At 43.3% G+C, this 18,839-nt stretch overlaps 3 protein-coding genes across 8 annotated transcripts; 2 read left to right on the forward strand and 1 right to left on the reverse strand.

Annotated features, from left to right (window-relative positions):
• Window positions 1-265: 265 nt before the first annotated feature.
• Window positions 266-3,012, reverse strand: Plekhm1 (Pleckstrin homology and RUN domain containing M1). Its single transcript, XM_002049867.4, has 6 exons — window positions 2,683-3,012; window positions 2,132-2,631; window positions 1,393-2,076; window positions 1,173-1,336; window positions 583-1,105; window positions 266-521 (listed from the first exon to the last, which is right to left on the reverse strand). Exons 1-6 carry the CDS (start codon window positions 2,810-2,812, stop codon window positions 378-380), a joined length of 2,145 nt encoding a protein of 714 aa, XP_002049903.1. The 5' UTR covers window positions 2,813-3,012; the 3' UTR covers window positions 266-377.
• Window positions 3,013-6,201: 3,189 nt separating this feature from the next.
• flap (flapper) lies at window positions 6,202-15,183 on the forward strand. Of its 6 annotated transcripts, none has more exons than XM_032436924.2 (4): window positions 6,202-6,840; window positions 11,662-13,923; window positions 14,278-14,481; window positions 14,539-15,183. In XM_032436924.2, the coding sequence occupies exons 1-4, from the start codon at window positions 6,726-6,728 to the stop codon at window positions 14,958-14,960; spliced, it is 3,003 nt and encodes a 1,000-aa protein (XP_032292815.1). In that variant the 5' UTR covers window positions 6,202-6,725; the 3' UTR covers window positions 14,961-15,183. The 6 variants fall into 6 exon arrangements, with proteins under 6 accessions (XP_032292815.1, XP_070065815.1, XP_070065818.1 ...); XM_070209714.1 differs by having other exon boundaries at window positions 11,662-11,916; window positions 12,472-14,481; XM_070209717.1 differs by having other exon boundaries at window positions 11,662-11,916; window positions 13,711-14,481.
• Window positions 15,184-16,322: 1,139 nt separating this feature from the next.
• On the forward strand, window positions 16,323-17,684 carry LOC6626702 (glyceraldehyde-3-phosphate dehydrogenase 2). The gene is made up of 2 exons (XM_002049865.4): window positions 16,323-16,537; window positions 16,609-17,684. Exons 1-2 carry the CDS (start codon window positions 16,451-16,453, stop codon window positions 17,518-17,520), a joined length of 999 nt encoding a protein of 332 aa, XP_002049901.1. The 5' UTR covers window positions 16,323-16,450; the 3' UTR covers window positions 17,521-17,684.
• The last annotated feature ends 1,155 nt before the right edge of the window (window positions 17,685-18,839 follow it).

An 18,839-nucleotide genomic window follows, 5' to 3' on the forward strand; every position in this document is an offset into this window, starting at 1 on the left:
AGGGGTCTTCGAACAATGGGAAAAAACATCTGCTATAATTATCTCCGAGAAAACGCTACTTGAACTTGTTGTGAATTACATACGCCTGCCGGCCAATATATCTTTTGATGTAAACATTTTATCGGGATGGTAGCCCAATCTGAAGATGTTGGATTTTCTTATACAATAACAATAAACGCACATATGTAAATATGTATAAAGGCTAGAGTGTAGTTTAAACAATATCGTTGTTGTTAGCACTGCAACAGCCAATAGCCAACCGAACTATAACAATTATAAGCTTTATTTTACTTTAAATACAAATCAATATAAATATATATATGGTATTTGGGGACGCTGAGCAATCGCCTATTGTAGCTTACAAACTAAATGGCTGCCTATGAGATTTTATGCTTGAGCTTTAGATCCTGCACGGCCTCCTGTAGAGGCTGATCCTCGCGTTTACGTCGACGCTCACATTTAGGACATGGCTGGTGCTCGTTGAGGCATTCGGCATGGAAAACAGCACCGCACGTAACGCACTGCGTTTACATACAGAGAGAATGATAAAAATATATTAGAATAGCTCGGCGATTAACTCACCCTAAATGTGGTTGCAATGTGGAACGGATAGAGCACTCGTGGACTCTGACAGATTTCACAGATGAAACCCTTCAGGTGGCAGAGTCGACACTTGAGCACATGTGCCTCGCCCAGTTTGAAGGCCTTTTGCAGCTGCTGGCAAAGCGCTCCTCGTTGTATTAATGCCAAATCCGCTATGGAGTATTGGTGAATATGCTCGTACAGGTACGCCCGGCCACAGAAATGATTTTGCAGCAACTCAATGCTAGCCGGCGCACAGGTGTATAGATAGGCACGTATGAAATTCAAGCGAATGCGTAGTGACTGCAGCTCGGCCATGGCATCGGAGGCAAAGTAAATGCTGGGATTGAGTAGCTGCATGTCTAAAAACGGCTGGGAGCGGTACTCTGCCAAAAATAACGCCGCGTGCTTGCTGACGCTGTACTTGCGAAAATCCCAGTTGTAGATGATGCGTGCCGGAATGAGTTGAGCCTCCGAGTCCATGCAGGTGTTGCAATAGTAACTGCCACTAAAGGCACACACTCTGCGCGAGAAGATTGAACAGAATAGTTTAATATTGAGCTAAATGTATTTGGCCAGCATCTACGCACTGAAAGTTGCTGTCGCCAATACCCAAAGGATACTGACAGCCCTTGCACAGAAAGCCCTGCGCATTGAGTCCTGGCTCGCGGGGCAACTGACATAATTGGGAAACCATTTGCTTCAGCTCGGCCATGTCAAAGTTGGAGTGGATCAGCTCGAAATCCGAATTGGTCTGCCAGTAGATAAATATGTATAGGCTTTGATAACTTAAATCAGAACTGGGCTTACGTCAAGGGAATGCAGGTCGCTCATGTCATCTGTGACGGCCGGTTCAGGCTCGCGTTGCTGTTGCAGTTGAGTCACATTCAGCGTTGAGGCGCTGGCGCAAAACTTTTGCCAGATCTGCGACCAGCCAGCACCATCCTCGCGGTTGCTCTCGTGCTTGCGCAGCAGTGCATTGTAGCTGCAGCGGTCCGTGTTAGGTGAGCGCAGGCTTGTGGCGCTGCTCATGCTGACAGAGCGCTGAAAAAATCGCGTTACAGACTCCTCTGTCGGTGTGTGGGCATCTAGATCGGCGGACCAAGAGGTCTGCATTAGATTCGTCAAAGAATTGCTGCCCTGCGGCAGCTCAGCGAAAGACTCCTCGATGTGACGCACGGAACGCTTTCGAGCTCCCTGAGTACTGCTGCTGCCTGCGGGCTCAGCCTCAGTTGCGGCTATATCTACTTCCTGTCTCTCCTCCAGAGTGGGCGATCGCTCTTCCTTAATAATATCCATCTCGTCGACTTTTTGCATAAACAAATCCAGAATCTCTTGTTGGTTCAGATCCGGATTTCCAAAGTGGCCGCCGCGACTGAATGGACTATTCGAAATGGACTCCGAGAAGAGCTCATTGGTGTGAAGTGGCTGCGGTGTAGGAATAGCCACAATTTCCGTAGCCAACGAGCTGACCACATCCACGCCGCTGCTAATCTATAAAAGATACATCATTAGGTGGTGATCTTAATTCCATTTGTGTAACACGCACCGGGCAGGATTTGAGTGCCGGCGTCCACAGATCGGACAGCTGCAGCGCATAGTCAGGCCATTGATTCAACAGACTTGAGTTGACGGGCAAATCGAATGACACATAGGCCTCCAGGCTCTCCATAATCTTTGCCGCTGTCTCCAAGCCTTCGCTATCCTTAAGCAGCGCGTCCTTTTTATAGTACGGCCGCAAGGCCGACCCATTCTTGCGCATGTTGTTCAAATATGCCGAGAAGACCGAGTCGTTGAGCGACTGCCGCACCCAGGCCCGGCACTGTCCAATCTCGGAGGTAATCTGACTTAGGCATTGAATCTGCTCGATCACCTGCTTGTGCATGAACACCATTGCCGGCGACCAGAAGCTCGGCTCCGGCCGCCGTTCCACATCGCCAGCAATAACATTGATGGTGGCCCACAGAAACGAGTCCTTCAGGCCATGCAGGAACAACGCTTCTAATGTAGTGCACAAGGCGCTCGTCTGTTCACACAAGCCCAGCACCTCTGCAAGAGTTTTTCATGAGTCATTGTCGTTTCATTGAATTGGGGACTTACCCAATCCTTTTTGCTTCACTTCAAACTCGATTTCTCTGGCATTTTCGTTTAGTGTGTTTATCAACGCTTCTTTGACGACATTCTCGCGCTTTGTCGAAAAATTGCTCAGACTGCGAAAGAGGGCGCTCATTTGTTATTGTTGTGCTTCAGTTTAATATCTTCGTTTTTCTGTATTTGTTGTTTAGCTTGGACATCTGCAGCTGATTGGCAGGGTTGACAGAGTTGCCGAAAACTGTTTATCGTATCTACTTAAGCCAAGACTTATACGAATTATCTTGCTTATTTGCCAACAAAACCTAATTGCTTGCGTCGCAATAAATATATGCAGTTAACACTTATAAGTTCCGTTAGTAATTTATTCCCCTGAACCTCTGAGCTAGATCATTCAATCGAACTAGAGGTGGACAATCGGTTCCTGTTATCGGCAGCTGGAACTGTCGCTAACAGAGTAACCGTTTAACCGTTCAACCGTTTTTAACGGGTTTTCAAATATTAACAGTGGTTATGTCTTGCGATAGAATTATATAGAATATATGAACCGAAATTGTAGACACATGCTTACGATATAAACCATGTATGCAGTATTAAGTTTCCGTTTGAGTTTGTGAGCTTCAAAACCAGTTCTTTTGATTCTTGGCTTTCTTTCTATGTGGTAATGCGCGATTATGCGAAAACAAAAAACCCACGCAAATTAATAACCACAAATTCCGCGCGCTCGAAAACAAGACAACGTTTAATGACTTTTGATGCCTTGAGGGTTTTAATTCAACGACCCAACGCCATTCATCTCATTTATGACTCAACCGGCCAAGGAATTTCTATTAAGCTTCACCAATAAATTGTAATCGGGCATGTCGAATTTTTACAAAATATCAAAATATCAGTTGTAAATTGAAATTGTTTTTTTTTTTTCTTGTCTCAATCCCGACTTGTCCAAAGGCTGTGCACGTAGCCAGTTGCCACTTGATATTAAGCCGAAATTCGTGTTAAGGTCAGGGTGACCAACAAAGCTTATGCTGTCATTGTCGATCTTGTTGTTGTTGTTGTTGCTTTAACGCATTTTTCAATATTTTTGCAATAAAATTGTATGGCTATAGAAGATGCGCTCCAACTGGTTCAGCCGCACTCAAAACTGGTCTCCCTCATATGACATCAAGTTTTTGTTTTTCACTTTTGATGTTTTTCGAAACAATTTTCGTGTGGGCCTGCAGTCGACAATTGCACTTATTGAATACCCGAAACGGGTAACGATATCATCAGTATTTACGACAAAACAATTTTAAAAATATTTATCGAATATATTTGGCATTTATTTTCAACGGAAACGCCAGCTTTAAGGTGGGAATCCAACTGTGAAACAAATGCCTTTAATGTTTGCCAAATTAATGATTATAACAATTAATAATAATAATAAGAAAAAAAAAAAAACCCCGCAGGTGAAGGGTCGCCAACAATTTTCAATTTTCGGATTACGCATGCGCAGCGTCAACGTCATTTCCATTTCCCAACTCCAGCCGAGAGCTCCCGACTAAGCGGTCTCCGGCTCTATTAAAGTAAATAATATATAGCGTGAATGCTGTCACTGCATTGTTGTTAATTTTTGTTGCTGTTGTTGTTGTTGTTGTTGTTGTTGTTGTTGCTGCTGACTTGGCTCTTTTGCGGCAGCTCCACTCAAAGTTCGACTTGAGGCTGCCAACGGCATCTGTTTGGGCCGTGGGCCATTGTTATAGGTAGGAGCGAAACAAAAACGAGAAACAAAATTTATAAAAACGTTTGTTTTCGTAATACAATTTTGATTACTTCTTTGACGCCGCTGACGCCTCGGCGCGTCGTCCCATCGATGGCTTTGTTTGGCTCTGGAGCGAGTTTTGATTTATTGTCGGCGGGCGCACAACAACACGGGCCAAACTGGGCGCCTTTTCGCGCCGTGTCCATTTGGTAATATCTTTGCCGTAATTGTAACAGTAATGATAATGCCCAGCTAGCCGTGATGCCTAATGCCCATGCTCATTATTAGTGGTCATAGGAAGCGCAGTCGAAGTCGTAATACGAAATGCCAAATGCGGAACCAGACTTTAAATGGTAGCCGACATCATTTCTTTGGGGCATTAGGTTGAAAACGGGCCTGGACCCTGCCCGGAATATTGTGAGCCAGAGACACATGAGCAAAGCCAACGGAGAGCCTCCAGAAAGTGCCAATTCACGGAATTGTGCAATCGAATCGCAGCAGACTCCTCTGAAGAGATCAATGATCGCAACCAGCAGGATTGCACAACTCAATGTGATCTAATATAAGCGGCTGACTCAATCCACAAAATGCCGAATTAATGCAATTGATGACTAAAGCTAGATCGACTGGCTATAAGAATTCAATTTGCCTCACAAAAGAAGTGCCGCTCATAAAAAGACAAGTTTAATGATTCGATGTTCGATGCTGAAAGCGAAAGCCGCCAAAAACGATCTGTCAAAGAACAGGATCTATTCTATGTATATATATATATATATAGCTAGATGTGGATGTATTTTAAAATATGTATTTGACTGGCATAAATTATGCATTGTTAGCAGCGACTCGAGTCTGAGCACGTCACACTGACAGATGATACATAGGCGAGCTTAAGCTCGATCTCAAAAACCAAACCGGCCTGTCTAAATAAACAAACAATAAAGAAACGAATGCTTCTAGCATTAACACATTCATTTTCATTTATAATTTGCATAATATCCATAAATATGTGTATATGCAAAAGTGTTGAAACGTGTGCGCGTTTGGAAACAGTCGCAGTTGTCAATAACAGTATGTTAAGCCCATGTTAGGCGAATGTTAGTTTTGACCTTGAGCGACATTGACAATGCATCACTAAAGCGCGCACCGGGTATGCAAACTAATGTACATATGTCTGTCTAATAAGTTTAAGGCAATTACAGCAATTAATTTCCACTATTTCCCGGTTTTCAAGCGCATTGCAAAGGTAACAATACAATCGGCCTTTGGTCTTGGCTGGACGCCTACACACATGCTCGCATGTACATACATGCATGTATGCATGTAGCTATGCTAATAGAATAATGTTAAAAATTTCCCAAATAACAACGAAAACGAGAGTGGCAAAAGCAACACTGTAAACGTAGCTGCATGCTGTTCAATTTCAATTTGCTCGGGAAATTTGTTTAATATGTATGTATGTACATATTTGATCTCTGCTGCCGCTGAATAACAGATTTACATTGGGTCAATAGTCAATGTAATGGGCTTACAGTTGAAAGTGCATATCAGTGCATTTTCCATTTGAAAAAAGTACATATATATATTTGCTTGCAAGGATATTTTATCTCACAGTATTGCAGCTTACAATAGTTCTCCTTCAAGCTCTTTTAAAAAACCCAACTTCTAGCAATCGTGTGTTTGGTATACTTTTTCGCCCAACTTAAATCGAATGTCAACCACTGTGCGCCGTCGGCGTCAACTTTAAGCCCATGCATAAGCCAAGCTTCATTCGTTGCCTCTGACGGCAGCAGCGTTTATTAAAAGCGCAGAACTCGTGAGCTACGGACGTGTTTCTGCTACGCTCGAGCGCCTCGCTCGTCTAATCTTCTGCTGTCTTCGTCTCCGTTACAGTCTCCGGCGCATCTCGCTCGCAGCGATTGCGAGTCGTGAAATCGTGTCACAATTGATTGAATTTTGTGTGCAAGTCGCAACAGCTAAAATAAATACGGGAAAAAAAATTAATATTACATATTATTTGTATTTGGCAATAAGGTTTCTTGTGTGCACACGCCGGTGCAGATTGCGTCGTTCGCGTCGTCGCGTTGCCGATTTTGTCATCCCTGACAGCATCATTTCGTACGGTTGGCTTTTGTTTTGCATCATTGTTATTCTGCCTACGCGCTAATTATTCCTCGCGGCTTTTGGGCAATGCCCAATTCTAAAATTTCGGTTGCGTGACAAATTCGAACACCAAAAATCCTACAGCGACAACAACAACAACAACAACAACTGAAAAACTTAGACGAGTTCGAATTTCGAGTTGCCAAAACCGAAAATGCAAATGCGCAGTTTTAAGTCCGAGCAGCGCAGTCGCGCAGGCGCCGGTATAACCGTTACGCTGCTGCTAGCTCTGGCGCTGCTGAAGATCGACGCCGCAGCTGGGAGGCCTGGTATACATACACACATACATACATGCATGCACAGCATATGCCATTTCGATCTGGATTACGATTTTTATACGATTTCGTATTCGAATTCGTAACCAATTCGCATAGCCATACGATATTTAATTAGTGTTCGCTTGTAATTTCCTTCTCGACTTTCGCCTATTTGCGTTTCTGTGTCGTGTTGCTTTCTTGAGATACGTCTTTATACGCATGCTATTTCCATCTATTGGACTTGATGGAATTTCGGATTACAATTTATAGTTTTTATTCATTTATTTATCTATTTATATAATTTAAATATGTGCAGTAAAGATGTAAATTTTCCATTTCTGATTTTTAAAATTTATAAAATTCATTTTTAAAAAAGTTTTTTAAAAATACCAAAATAAATATATCAGATTTTTATATCTTTCAAAGGTTGATGGAAATTGTTTTTAATGCACATATTTTTTTGTTAAAAAAATAGTTCAAAATATTTGTTTAGATTTGTCATCAACTGTGCAACAATTTTTCCTTATACATAAGCCTAGTTCTACTTTAAGCCTTAACTAACTTTTAGTCGTTGCAAATAAGTGTAAATAACAATATATATTGTTGTCCTTTGAGTCTCTATTGGAACTGTGCCCTTAACTATCATCCAATTGTTACTAATTCCCAGCACAAGCACACTTCATTTAACAAACTCTCTCTGCATACATGGGTATTATGTGTTTCATGAGCATCCAAACATGATATGGGAGCTCCTTAAAACTCCAAAACTTATTAATTGTTGTTCCTGCATCTTGTGGGTACTCATCGGGCACATCTTCACGGATCTTCATCCCACGGTCAAGCGCCTTAAATTAGCTGACAAATGCGCCCAGATGAAATGCGACACTGATTCGCTTTTTTTTGTTTGTTTGGTAAACAAACAAGAAACCCTACAGATCAGCTTGAGCCAAATCAAGTAGCAGGTTAAAAAAAAAAATAAAGAAAAAACATAAACAACGTTCCATGCCCGAAGGCGACTTGGGGTAAACGAAACTCGAGATGAAGCACAAGAAGCCGCCGGCTGCAAACAAGGCCCAGACAATAACAAAAAAAAAAACCCCAAAAAAACAACAAACCTTATGTAAGTGCCACATGACATGACTGGCAAGGCTTCAGCTTCGGCTTCAGCTTCGACTTGGGTTTGGGCTTGGGTTGCCTTCAGGCGGGAACGCCAGCTGCCTGGGCAGTTCAGAGTTCCGAGTGCGACCTCTGGGTTGGGTACTTCTTTAAGTGCAGCTTCCACACTTAAAGGCCGTTCATCTTGTGCCTCTGGCTGAGTGCCCAGCCAGTTCATAAATTGTTATGACAATTTGTTAAGCTTGTTGGCAACAACACGGACTCATTTTGGGTCACGGAGCCCAGAAAAGAGGTTAATTGCATTTTCGACACGGACTCTTTAGCAAGACAACAGCCGATAGATATGGGAGTCTTAGCCAAATGGGCATAAGCTGATTATTCAAAGCTTTATTCACAGATTCACACTTGCACTCATCCGTTCTGACAACAGTTCAAAGTCCCCTGATTGGTATTAATGTGGATCTGATTTGAACAATCAACTGAATAATTCGCTAATTGTTTCACCAATTCGCAGAGACTAGCACAAAAGGCTTTTTGGCCAGATACTTGAATGGCCAATTGAAATGGCATCGTTTCACGCTCAATAGTTTATAATCAATTTTGTTGTTAAATGCTTTTTCTCTATACGCTGCCATTCACACGACTTGTCGACAATATATATATATATATATAAATTTGGGCGATTCGTTAAAGATGCCTGTACGTGATAATTAACAAATTCGCACGAATTTTATTGGCTCGCTTTTGCCTTTGTTATTGTTGTTGCTGTTGTTGTTACTGTTGTGCACAATTAGGGTCTGCCATAATGAAACGTTGGCTTATTTTCCGTTTATTGTGATTTATGCTTGAGCTTTTGTTATTTCACCAAAATTTATATAAGCCGCTGCGAACTGCAAATTTCATAATTAGCCAAAAGCCAAGCACAAAGCGCAGATAGTTATAATTAATATCTGACTATCTGCGATGCATCTGAGCGACTTTCTGGGCTCTAACTAATGGCTTTTCATTTATGGCAATAAATAAGTGCAAATGAATACATATTAAGTCGAGCATTGCAGTTGGGCTTAGACCGAAAACTTGGTGAATCTCTAAACTAGTTGTCGCTAGACCCGATCTTAAGTGAACTATAGCTTCTATAGCTGCTCAATGGGGGTTTTCCATCAATTTTGCCGTAACTGGAATATTTAGTAGATATTTAAGCCGCAGTTTGATTTATTTGCTTTTAGTTTCGTTGATTATTTTAATCGTTGACGTTTGCGTCAAGTGCAGGTTTCCGTGAGACACGTTTGTTGTGGGAATTATTAATCGCATATCATGTGCTAAAGATAAAGTTTTTTTTTTTTCTTTTCTTTTTGGCGCATGATCAGCATGATCTTCGTGTGGGCTGTGCGATTTTCAACAGCTCAATAAGTCGATAACTCAAGGCAAGAGATGATACAACGCACGCGGGCTGAGTTTAATAAAACCGTCAATATATTTTGTTTTTATAGTTTTAGCGAAGGCTGCCCAAAACACAAAAAACTTGTCAAAAAATCAACGATCAAACTGTAAAACTGGCAAAAAAAAAAACAATGATAAACTTGAAATAATCCCATTGTGTTTCTGTGTTTATTTCGGTGGGTGCAAATGTCGTGAAGTTGCCAATCAATTAAAAGTTCAATTAAAAATGATGTTCAAATAACAAACAAAAAAAAAAATAATGTTTTTAAACAACAAGCGAACATTAATTGGCACTGAACTTGACGGAAAAACTAATTTCAACTAGTTTTTGCGGCGTGCAACAAAGATCGAGAGCTTGATTTTTTCCAATTGAAAACATAATACCGTTAAGCATAGACATAGTCTCATATTTCTGTAGAATTCTTTTTCTGGTAATTACATCAGATGCAATCTGAGCAGCTTTGCACATTTATTTATTCGCTAACTTCGGGCTACAAACACTTTCCCAGCTTGTGTACGAGGCGTAACCAGCCGAATACAATAAAAGTCAGCTTGGATATATAGTCATATCTGACATTTGTATCTGTAGACAATTCATATTTATGAGCTGCAGCATTGGCGACGCCAGATTGCTTGAGGCACGAAGGGTTCAGGGACTCGAAACGTTTCTTGATAAAAGCGCGCAGCATCATTTTTCAGCTAAGGCTGATAAGCAGGCAGCATGTCTGTGCTTGATTATTTATTTTAATAACAATATGAATGCGAATTAACTGACATAAATAAGATAGCAATGAATTGACATATGCACATATGCTTAGAAGCCGGAACTTGGCCTATTCGAGTCTTGCTGATCATCAGAAACTCTCCGTGCCGATCTCTGACTCTGTCTCTCTCTCTCTCTCTCTCTCTCTCTCTCTTTTTCTCTGTCTGTCGCGACCTGTGACTAACTACATTCTAAGCGCTTTGTTTGTAGAATTCCCCCACATTCTAATTAAATTATTGTATAGATTTTTAATACACAGCAGCTAACTTGATTCACACAGTGCCGCTTATTGGCATCTGATAAAATCTGTATATACATATATATATATGGGATATTTTAATAACATTGCTATTTAGATATAAAATAATGTCTATATGTATATATATATACTATATATATTTGCTCTATCCAGGAAATGCAAGTTCAGGGTTCCCGAATATGCCATTTACTAGTTTCTAGTTTGAGTAATTTTTATAGACATTTATTCATGCCGAACATATTGCAATTCGAATCACGATTGAATCTAGTTCAAGTACTGATCAATTTGAATTTGTCTAACGCCAGAATACGCTCAGAAGCAATTGAAGAGTCGCTGAGAACATTTTAAGAAATATTTATATATATATGCATATTTACATTTAGCTAGTTAAAGTTAGTTTAATGTGGGCGCGGCTTCGCGATCAAGACTGATCGCTTGAACTGATCAAGTTTTACTGGTTTAGCTTGTGAGTTCAAGAATAAACATCCTCATGCCTAATATACATTTATGCATATGCCTCACTCGCTATTTGTAACGGGCTGTGCCCAGTTATGAAATATTTTGTTAATGAAATTTAACTTATATATTGAAGGGAAATACAGGCATAAATATAAATTCAGAATTGCGCTGCTCAGTTGAAATGGTGCGTTGTTTCAGATCCGAGTAGACATTTTGCTTGAAGCTTAGGCAAACAAAAGACTCAGGCAACGAACTTGATTGGCTGTCAATTAAACACACACACAGCTGCATTTACTTATTGACCCAACTGGCCTGTGCTCGTGTATAAGTGTGTTATGTGTCAACTAAATAACAGCAACAACAACAACAGCAGCTGCAGCAACAACGTGAGACAACAACAACAACAACAACAACGACACGAAATATATATATATATATATAGGCCATTTAAGCCAATGTCAATCAATCAGCGGCAATGGCAGCCAAATTGGCAAAGAGCCACCCACGGACTGCCACCACATCTGTCTCATCTTCAGTTCCCAAACAGAGTCGCAGTCGCTTCTTCTATGCCTTCTGTTGCCAACACTTTTGAACTCTCTGAAAAGTGCCAGCAAATTGCATCTCTGACATCTTGTTGCATTTACCATACCACATGACACACTCACATAAACAGCATAAACATTAAACAGCATAGTTTACACACACACACACACACACACACACATACATATATGTACATTAGTCGCAACCACAAACAACAACAAGAACAACCACAAATTTCCCCCCTTCTCTGCAGATGTTCGGCAATCGCCATTTTCATTAGAATTGCAGCCGCCATTGCTTGAGGCTGCCGCAGACGATGCGTTCAAGGCGGGCGGCGATCGGACCATTGATAGCTATGGCAATCCCATTGATGCACTGCGTCCGATCGACACGCCCGACGGGCGCAAGGTGGTCAGCGCTCAGGGCCTGCAATTCGAGATACCCAATTATGCGTCCGGCATAACCGCGATACGAAAGCCTGCAGATGACCTGCTGCCACCGCACATTGGTGAGTTGACAACAACAACAACAACAACAGCAACAGCAACAGCAAAGAGTACGGCAGCAGATGGCAACGCCAGCGGTGCAACGACAACAACAGCAGCAACAACAAAAACAACAACAACAACAACAGCATCCACATTGAGCAAAGGCATAAATCAAGCACGCAACTCACAAGCGGCAATAGCAAGTGTCTTAGTAGCACCGCCTCCACTTAGTAGCCTAATTAGCACCACTAGCATAAGCTTTAAAGCCACGCCCACATCCACACCCGCATCCCGCATCCCTTCACCCGTAGTAGAACTAACAAATGCACATTACGACCCCGATTCGAACCATGTCAAGCGCGAATCATCTGCACAGCAATATGTCATAGTACCGGCAAGTGCCAAACATGCACCACCCACCTTTACCCTGCTGACACTCAATCCAGAGTTCAAGCCCGAATCCGCACCCATTAATATAAGAGCCGAAGAGCCCAGACCCAAACAGAACAGTTCTAAGCGCATTGATAGCATTGCCGCCACATACTCAACTCCAAATCCAACTCCTTCCCAACTAGATGCCATAGCGGTGGCGCTACCCACCTCGGACATCGCCAGCACCGACAACAACACCTCCTCATTAGCACCAGCACCAGCCACATCACTAACACCCCCCAAGCATGAATCATCAACTACCTCAGCGGATGTCTCTGTGGAAGTGGAGCAGGCCCAGCTGATACCCTTGCCCCAGCAACAGCAGCAAGAGGAAAGTGCCCAGGCGCCTCAGCTGACCGGCGGCACCCTGCCCGACTATCTCTTGGAGCTGCAGCAGCAGGATAAGGATATTGGCGGACCTGTACCCTGGACACCAGCACCGAATGGTGCGCCCCTTAGTGTGATTGCCTGGGATCTGTTGCCGCCATTCGAAACGCCCCGAGAGCCACAAACCGAACCACAAATCATCACCGAGCAGCAGCCCACAAAGCATGTGGTGGGCGTGGAGCAGCCGGGCAGTCACAACATCCGTGTCAGTCTGAGCAGCAGCCAGGGCCTGTCGCCGGTGGCGCCCGCGCCCCTGACGCCGGGTCAGGTGGCTGTTGTGACCGTGGAGCACGATGGACCCGATCAGCATGGCACCAATGCACATATTGGCAGCACCACGCCACGCAACGGCTCAAGATTTCCCAATCGCCATCGCGGCACGGTCCACTATAGCACAAGCCCAACCACACAGAAGCCGCGCAGTACTTCCACAACCACCGCTGCAACCACCACAGCCACTCCATCAACCACACAAAGAGTGACCCCCACAACAACCACAACTTCCACAAGTACTACCACCACAACGCCACGCCCACACACGACACTAGCACCCAGCACGAGCACTACACCTGTGGACCCATCCACCTTCTATAAGCTGGACAATGAGGAGGCCTATGCCTACACATTGCCACCCTGGCTGCAGGAGGTAACCGATCCGGATCTGGATGTGGCCGTCACCTTTATTGTGCCCACGGACAATGATCAGTACAATCACAGCCTGGCCGTGGATCTAGAGCCGCCTTTCGAGCCGTTTGTAGACCTGCACAATCTTCAGCTGACACCACCGCCCACTGCGGAGCCAGCCAGCACGCGACCCACACCCACACCAACAACCACATCCACAACGACAACGACAACTACGACCACAACAACAACGACTACAAGACGTCCGTTGGCCGTAGCACAACCAACAGCAGCGCGCACCACTAAAGCACCCATATTGAAAGCACAAACCACTCGGCAACCACAACTGATAACAACCACAATCCACACAGCTCCAGCGAAGACGAGCACGACGCCAGCGGTGCCTGTTGAGCCGAATCCCTTTAACTCGGCTACATTGCCGCCGTGGCTGCAAGATTTCGATTATCCTGATGTGGGTCCCGGCGTGCCCTATAATCCGGACAACTTTAAGGAGACGCCTGTCGCAAGTGGCCAGAAACCGGGCGGTACCAAGCCCAATGACTTTCAGCCTCAGGGCTTGCCAGGTAGCCACATTAGATCTCAGTTAACAGAACCAACAACGACATCAACCACCTCAGCGCCAGCTGAAACCGACTCCTCCGCTTTTCCATCCAAAGTCACGCTTCCGCTTCCAGCCATCAGCAGCAGCAGCAGCCACAGCCACAGCCATGGTGGCCATGAATCAAACACTGTGGAGCCGCCGCTGGTGCTGATACCACCTGTCGCCAACAGCGACGAACCATCCTCATTTAGCAGTAGCAGTGACAGTAGCAGTGGCAGTGGCAGCGATTCCAGCAGCCAAACGTCGCCGCCGCCGCCTGCACTCGGCACTGCGTCAGACCTCAATCCTACTACAAACTCATATACGCATTTTGCAGCACGCTTCGATACGCCTGCTTCTGGCCAGGAAACGCAGATCTCGGCACAGAGCCTAACGCCTACGGCAACGCCACTAGGTACAGCCACCGCTGAGGAACAGTTCCCACCTTTCAATGGCAATGCGGCAGACAGTCCGAAGGTTGAGTACACCAAGAGCGAGGAGGGCAAGGTCATCAGCACACCCGTAAACACGCTGCGCAAGGGTAAGTCTCCAACTGGCATGTTTTTTGAAGTCCAAACTAAACTGAATTATCTTGCAGATGCGCAAGAAAATAATGTGTTCCAAGCATCCACCGCCGCATCGCCGGCGGCGGCCAGCAATACGGGCAAGTATACGGGCGGTTTTGGCGCACCGGCTGGTCTATTGCGTCCACAAAGTGCCGCCAAGCCAGACATCTATGTCGCCGGCAATGAGCATGAGTTCAGTACCAATGTCAAGGCCAACAAGGTGCGTCCGGGCGCTGTGGCCAATGCCAATGGCGGACGCTATACGGGCGGCTTTGGTGCACCCAGCGGCGTGCTCAGTCCCCAGAATGCGCCCAGACCCTTCCAGCAATCGCAACAGCCCCAGCCACAGCCCCAGCTGGTCAGTGCTGCTACCAGCCATCATCAGAACCGCTTTGGTGGACCTCCTGGCGTCCTTGTGCCGTATGACAATGTGCCGCGTGCCGGTGGGCAGTAAGAGGCAATTGGGCGTGGCCTTTTCAATTGCATGCAACTACTGCAAGTACTTTAAATTATTTATAAAGCATGTATGTATGTTAAAGTTATGAAAGTTGAAGTTCTCGATGTATGAGTAGTTAAAGCGAATACGAATTTTGTGTCGAAATGAAAAAAAAAAAAAACTCATCATATGTTTATGCATACGATAAAGGTATATGTATCTATGTATATATCATGTAAAATGTTATTTACATAATAAACTTTAGAGCTATAATATTATTTTCTTTTGTTGTGTGTTCTTTCTTTCTCTTATCGCATCCACATACTTTGATAAATTTTATATCGAAAGTTTCATTAAGATATATCTAAAACTGAGGGACCAGACGGACTTTTATAATTCGCTTCGGCTGGTCACATTGATCATTATCACTAAGCATTCGAGCAGCCCCAGTGTGAATATCAGAGTTTGCAGCATTTATACATAATAATAATTTAATCTATAAAAATATGCGCATTATTGGAAGATCATCAAAAATCCATTAAACGTTGCATTGAATTTTATACGCAACGTAAACAACAACAATGAATGTGCGTGACTTTTAGTTTTAAATTAATGTTTGTTAACGGAACTTTAACTTACATTAATTTTGCAGTATACTTTGGAGTCTCGTAATGTGCTTACTTTCCAGCTAATGTCTACTTTTAAGCACGTTCACATTTTCAATCTACCCTCCGACTTTCCAAATTATATTTTACATATATTTTAGCTTTCATCAAGGAGGAATGGGCTTTCCGAAAAGTGTGAAGCACTAGCTTCCTAGCTCTAAAGGCTTGGGATTGGTTCATGAGTCATTCAGTCAGCCAGGAAAACAGTTTATATGGAGATTATTGCAGTTCGAAATTCTTAATTTTGAATAAATAACAGCTATGCTTAAAACGAACGCTAGGTGGCTCCATAAAAGCTTTAGGGTATTTTTCCACACGAACTGGGAAGCTTTCCGCAGTTTGAGAGCCACTTTAGTTCAATTATTTGTTATTTTATTTACAACCACTAATAGAGTTTATATGGTATTAAATAAATCACTCGTTGACAGATAATTTCAACTTGGTCAATAAGCTATTAAGAGCTCTGTCCCAGCTTAACTTTTTGAGCATTTTAAAGCTAACCATTTTTGGCGGGCTTTTTGCGGTTAGTTAATGGGTACTCGAAGAGTTGCTATTCGAATACTTTTAGGTCGCGTGAAGTTGGCGGCGGCAACATCGCTGCTGATAAATGCGCGTGCGTCATATAGCATTCAGCTTAATATTGCGGTCAAATTGCCCATGCTTTTGTAGTGGGGTGGGCGTGACGTAAACGTCCTTCATTTGACTTTGAACTCAGCCAAACGCAAACGCTCTATCTGAAGTCGATTTAGTCAGAGCAGTTGCAGTTGATTCCTGACGGGTGAACTGAGCGAAAGTAAAAGTGTGATCCAGGCAAATTAAAAAGAAAAAAGAAAAAACTTAATAATGTCGAAAATTGGTATTAACGGATTTGGCCGCATTGGTCGTCTGGTGCTGCGTGCCGCTATCGACAAAGGCGCCTCCGTCGTTGCCGTAAGTGAAGCCGCCGAAAAGATGCAGTTGGAGTTGAACGTAAAATTTGTGTGTATTTGTGTAATTTTCAGGTTAACGATCCCTTCATCGATGTGAACTACATGGTCTACCTGTTCAAGTTCGACTCCACCCACGGCCGTTTCAAGGGCACCGTTGTTGCCGAGGGCGGCTTCCTGGTTGTCAACGGCCAGAAGATCACTGTCTTCAGTGAGCGCGATCCAGCCAACATCAACTGGGCCAGCGCTGGCGCTGAGTATGTGGTTGAGTCGACCGGTGTCTTCACCACCATCGATAAGGCCTCCACTCACTTGAAGGGCGGTGCCAAGAAGGTCATCATTTCGGCACCCTCCGCTGATGCGCCCATGTTCGTGTGCGGCGTGAACTTGGATGCATACAGCCCGGACATGAAGGTCGTGTCGAACGCTTCTTGCACCACCAACTGCTTGGCCCCATTGGCTAAGGTTATCAATGATAACTTTGAGATTATTGAGGGTCTGATGACCACTGTGCATGCCACCACAGCCACCCAGAAGACCGTCGATGGCCCCTCCGGCAAGTTGTGGCGTGATGGTCGTGGTGCTGCCCAAAACATCATTCCAGCATCCACTGGCGCCGCCAAGGCCGTCGGCAAAGTCATTCCAGCTCTGAATGGAAAACTTACCGGCATGGCTTTCCGTGTGCCAACACCAAATGTCTCTGTTGTTGATTTGACCGTGCGCTTGGGCAAGGGTGCCACCTATGATGAAATTAAGGCCAAAGTACAAGAGGCTGCCAACGGTCCATTGAAGGGCATTTTGGGCTATACCGATGAGGAGGTCGTCTCCACCGATTTCCTCAGCGACACTCACTCGTCCGTATTCGATGCCAAGGCCGGCATCCCGCTCAACGATAAGTTCGTTAAGCTGATTTCGTGGTACGACAACGAGTTCGGTTATTCCAACCGTGTCATTGACTTGATCAAGTACATGCAGAGCAAGGATTAAATTATATAAAAAGCTGCAGCTAACACAATGTTAACTTCTCAATACGCACAAACAGGAGGTGTAGCATTTAACTATAGATGAGAGGGATCCGATTTTCGCCCACACAACTACACAGTTACCCAATAAAAACACACAACATACATACATACATACATACACACATACATACACGCGTATACGTTCACTCAGCATATGTACATATGTTTTTACATATGTATGTTTTGTATTGTATTACCAACCGATCTTCTCTCTCCTGTTTGTTGAACCGAGCAAAAACAGTTACATAAATTATATAACCTAATCTCGTTACAAATATAAAAAAAAATAAAAACAAAACACAAAACATTACCGCATTTTTAGTACAATTATGAAATCGCCTGTTTGCTGATGCAACTATTGATTTTTTCGCCCAGATGGAGATAAGCAATAGAAATTTGGGTTGACTTTGTTTGCGACTGGAATCGTGTCAAACAAACGGGGAAAAATGCATAATTAACTTGATATAAATAGTTGTACCTAGAAGCAAACTTTATCATATATATGTACATATATGTGAATAGCAAAATTCTCAAACATATGTGTATATATATTTACATATAAATATATATGTATGGGCATGTACATGTATATATATGTATCTACACACACGGACAGAAGCTAATTGCTTTGAAACTGCCGGTGTACGAGCATAAATGCCCTTGACATTGAACTTTCCGAAGTGATTGCTTAGGTGTTATAAATATGAGGCCACTCATTTGCTTAAAACAGACATAGAAATATAAAGAAAAAGCCACGTTAATAAGCTACTCATCATACAAATCAAAATAATTGGAAAGAGGTGAAGATTTTATTTGCTGGTCACATTGCACTCGTTGTAACAGAGCCATTTTGAGTACAATGTTATTGAAGCGTCTAAACATTTTTTCGGTAGCAACGAAGAGAGAGAGCACCATACCATGTTACATTTAATTTTCATGCTAACATAAAACATTCAAACACAAAATGAAAAAAATCTGTTAAAGGGAATATATATAATTTGAAAAACTCAATTGGTAGATATCCCACCAAGCCCTGTTAACCAGCCGGCGAGGTTTTTGTAACTAGTGTTGCCACATTTTCTAATTGTGGGATTGTATGATGCATGTCGGATAAGCGACTGACTTGTTATCGATAATTTTGAGAAATCAAATGAAATTCAAAAAATCCTAACGGAATGTTATGACTGCATCGAGATTTAAACGTTAAAAAGTACAATGCATTGTATTGTAGTGCATAGAAAGTTCGATTTAGATTAAATAATAGTGAATTATAGATATAAT

This window comes from Drosophila virilis, chromosome 5 (genome assembly GCF_030788295.1).
Source record: "Drosophila virilis strain 15010-1051.87 chromosome 5, Dvir_AGI_RSII-ME, whole genome shotgun sequence".
In the NCBI taxonomy this organism is placed as follows: Eukaryota; Metazoa; Arthropoda; class Insecta; order Diptera; family Drosophilidae; genus Drosophila; species Drosophila virilis.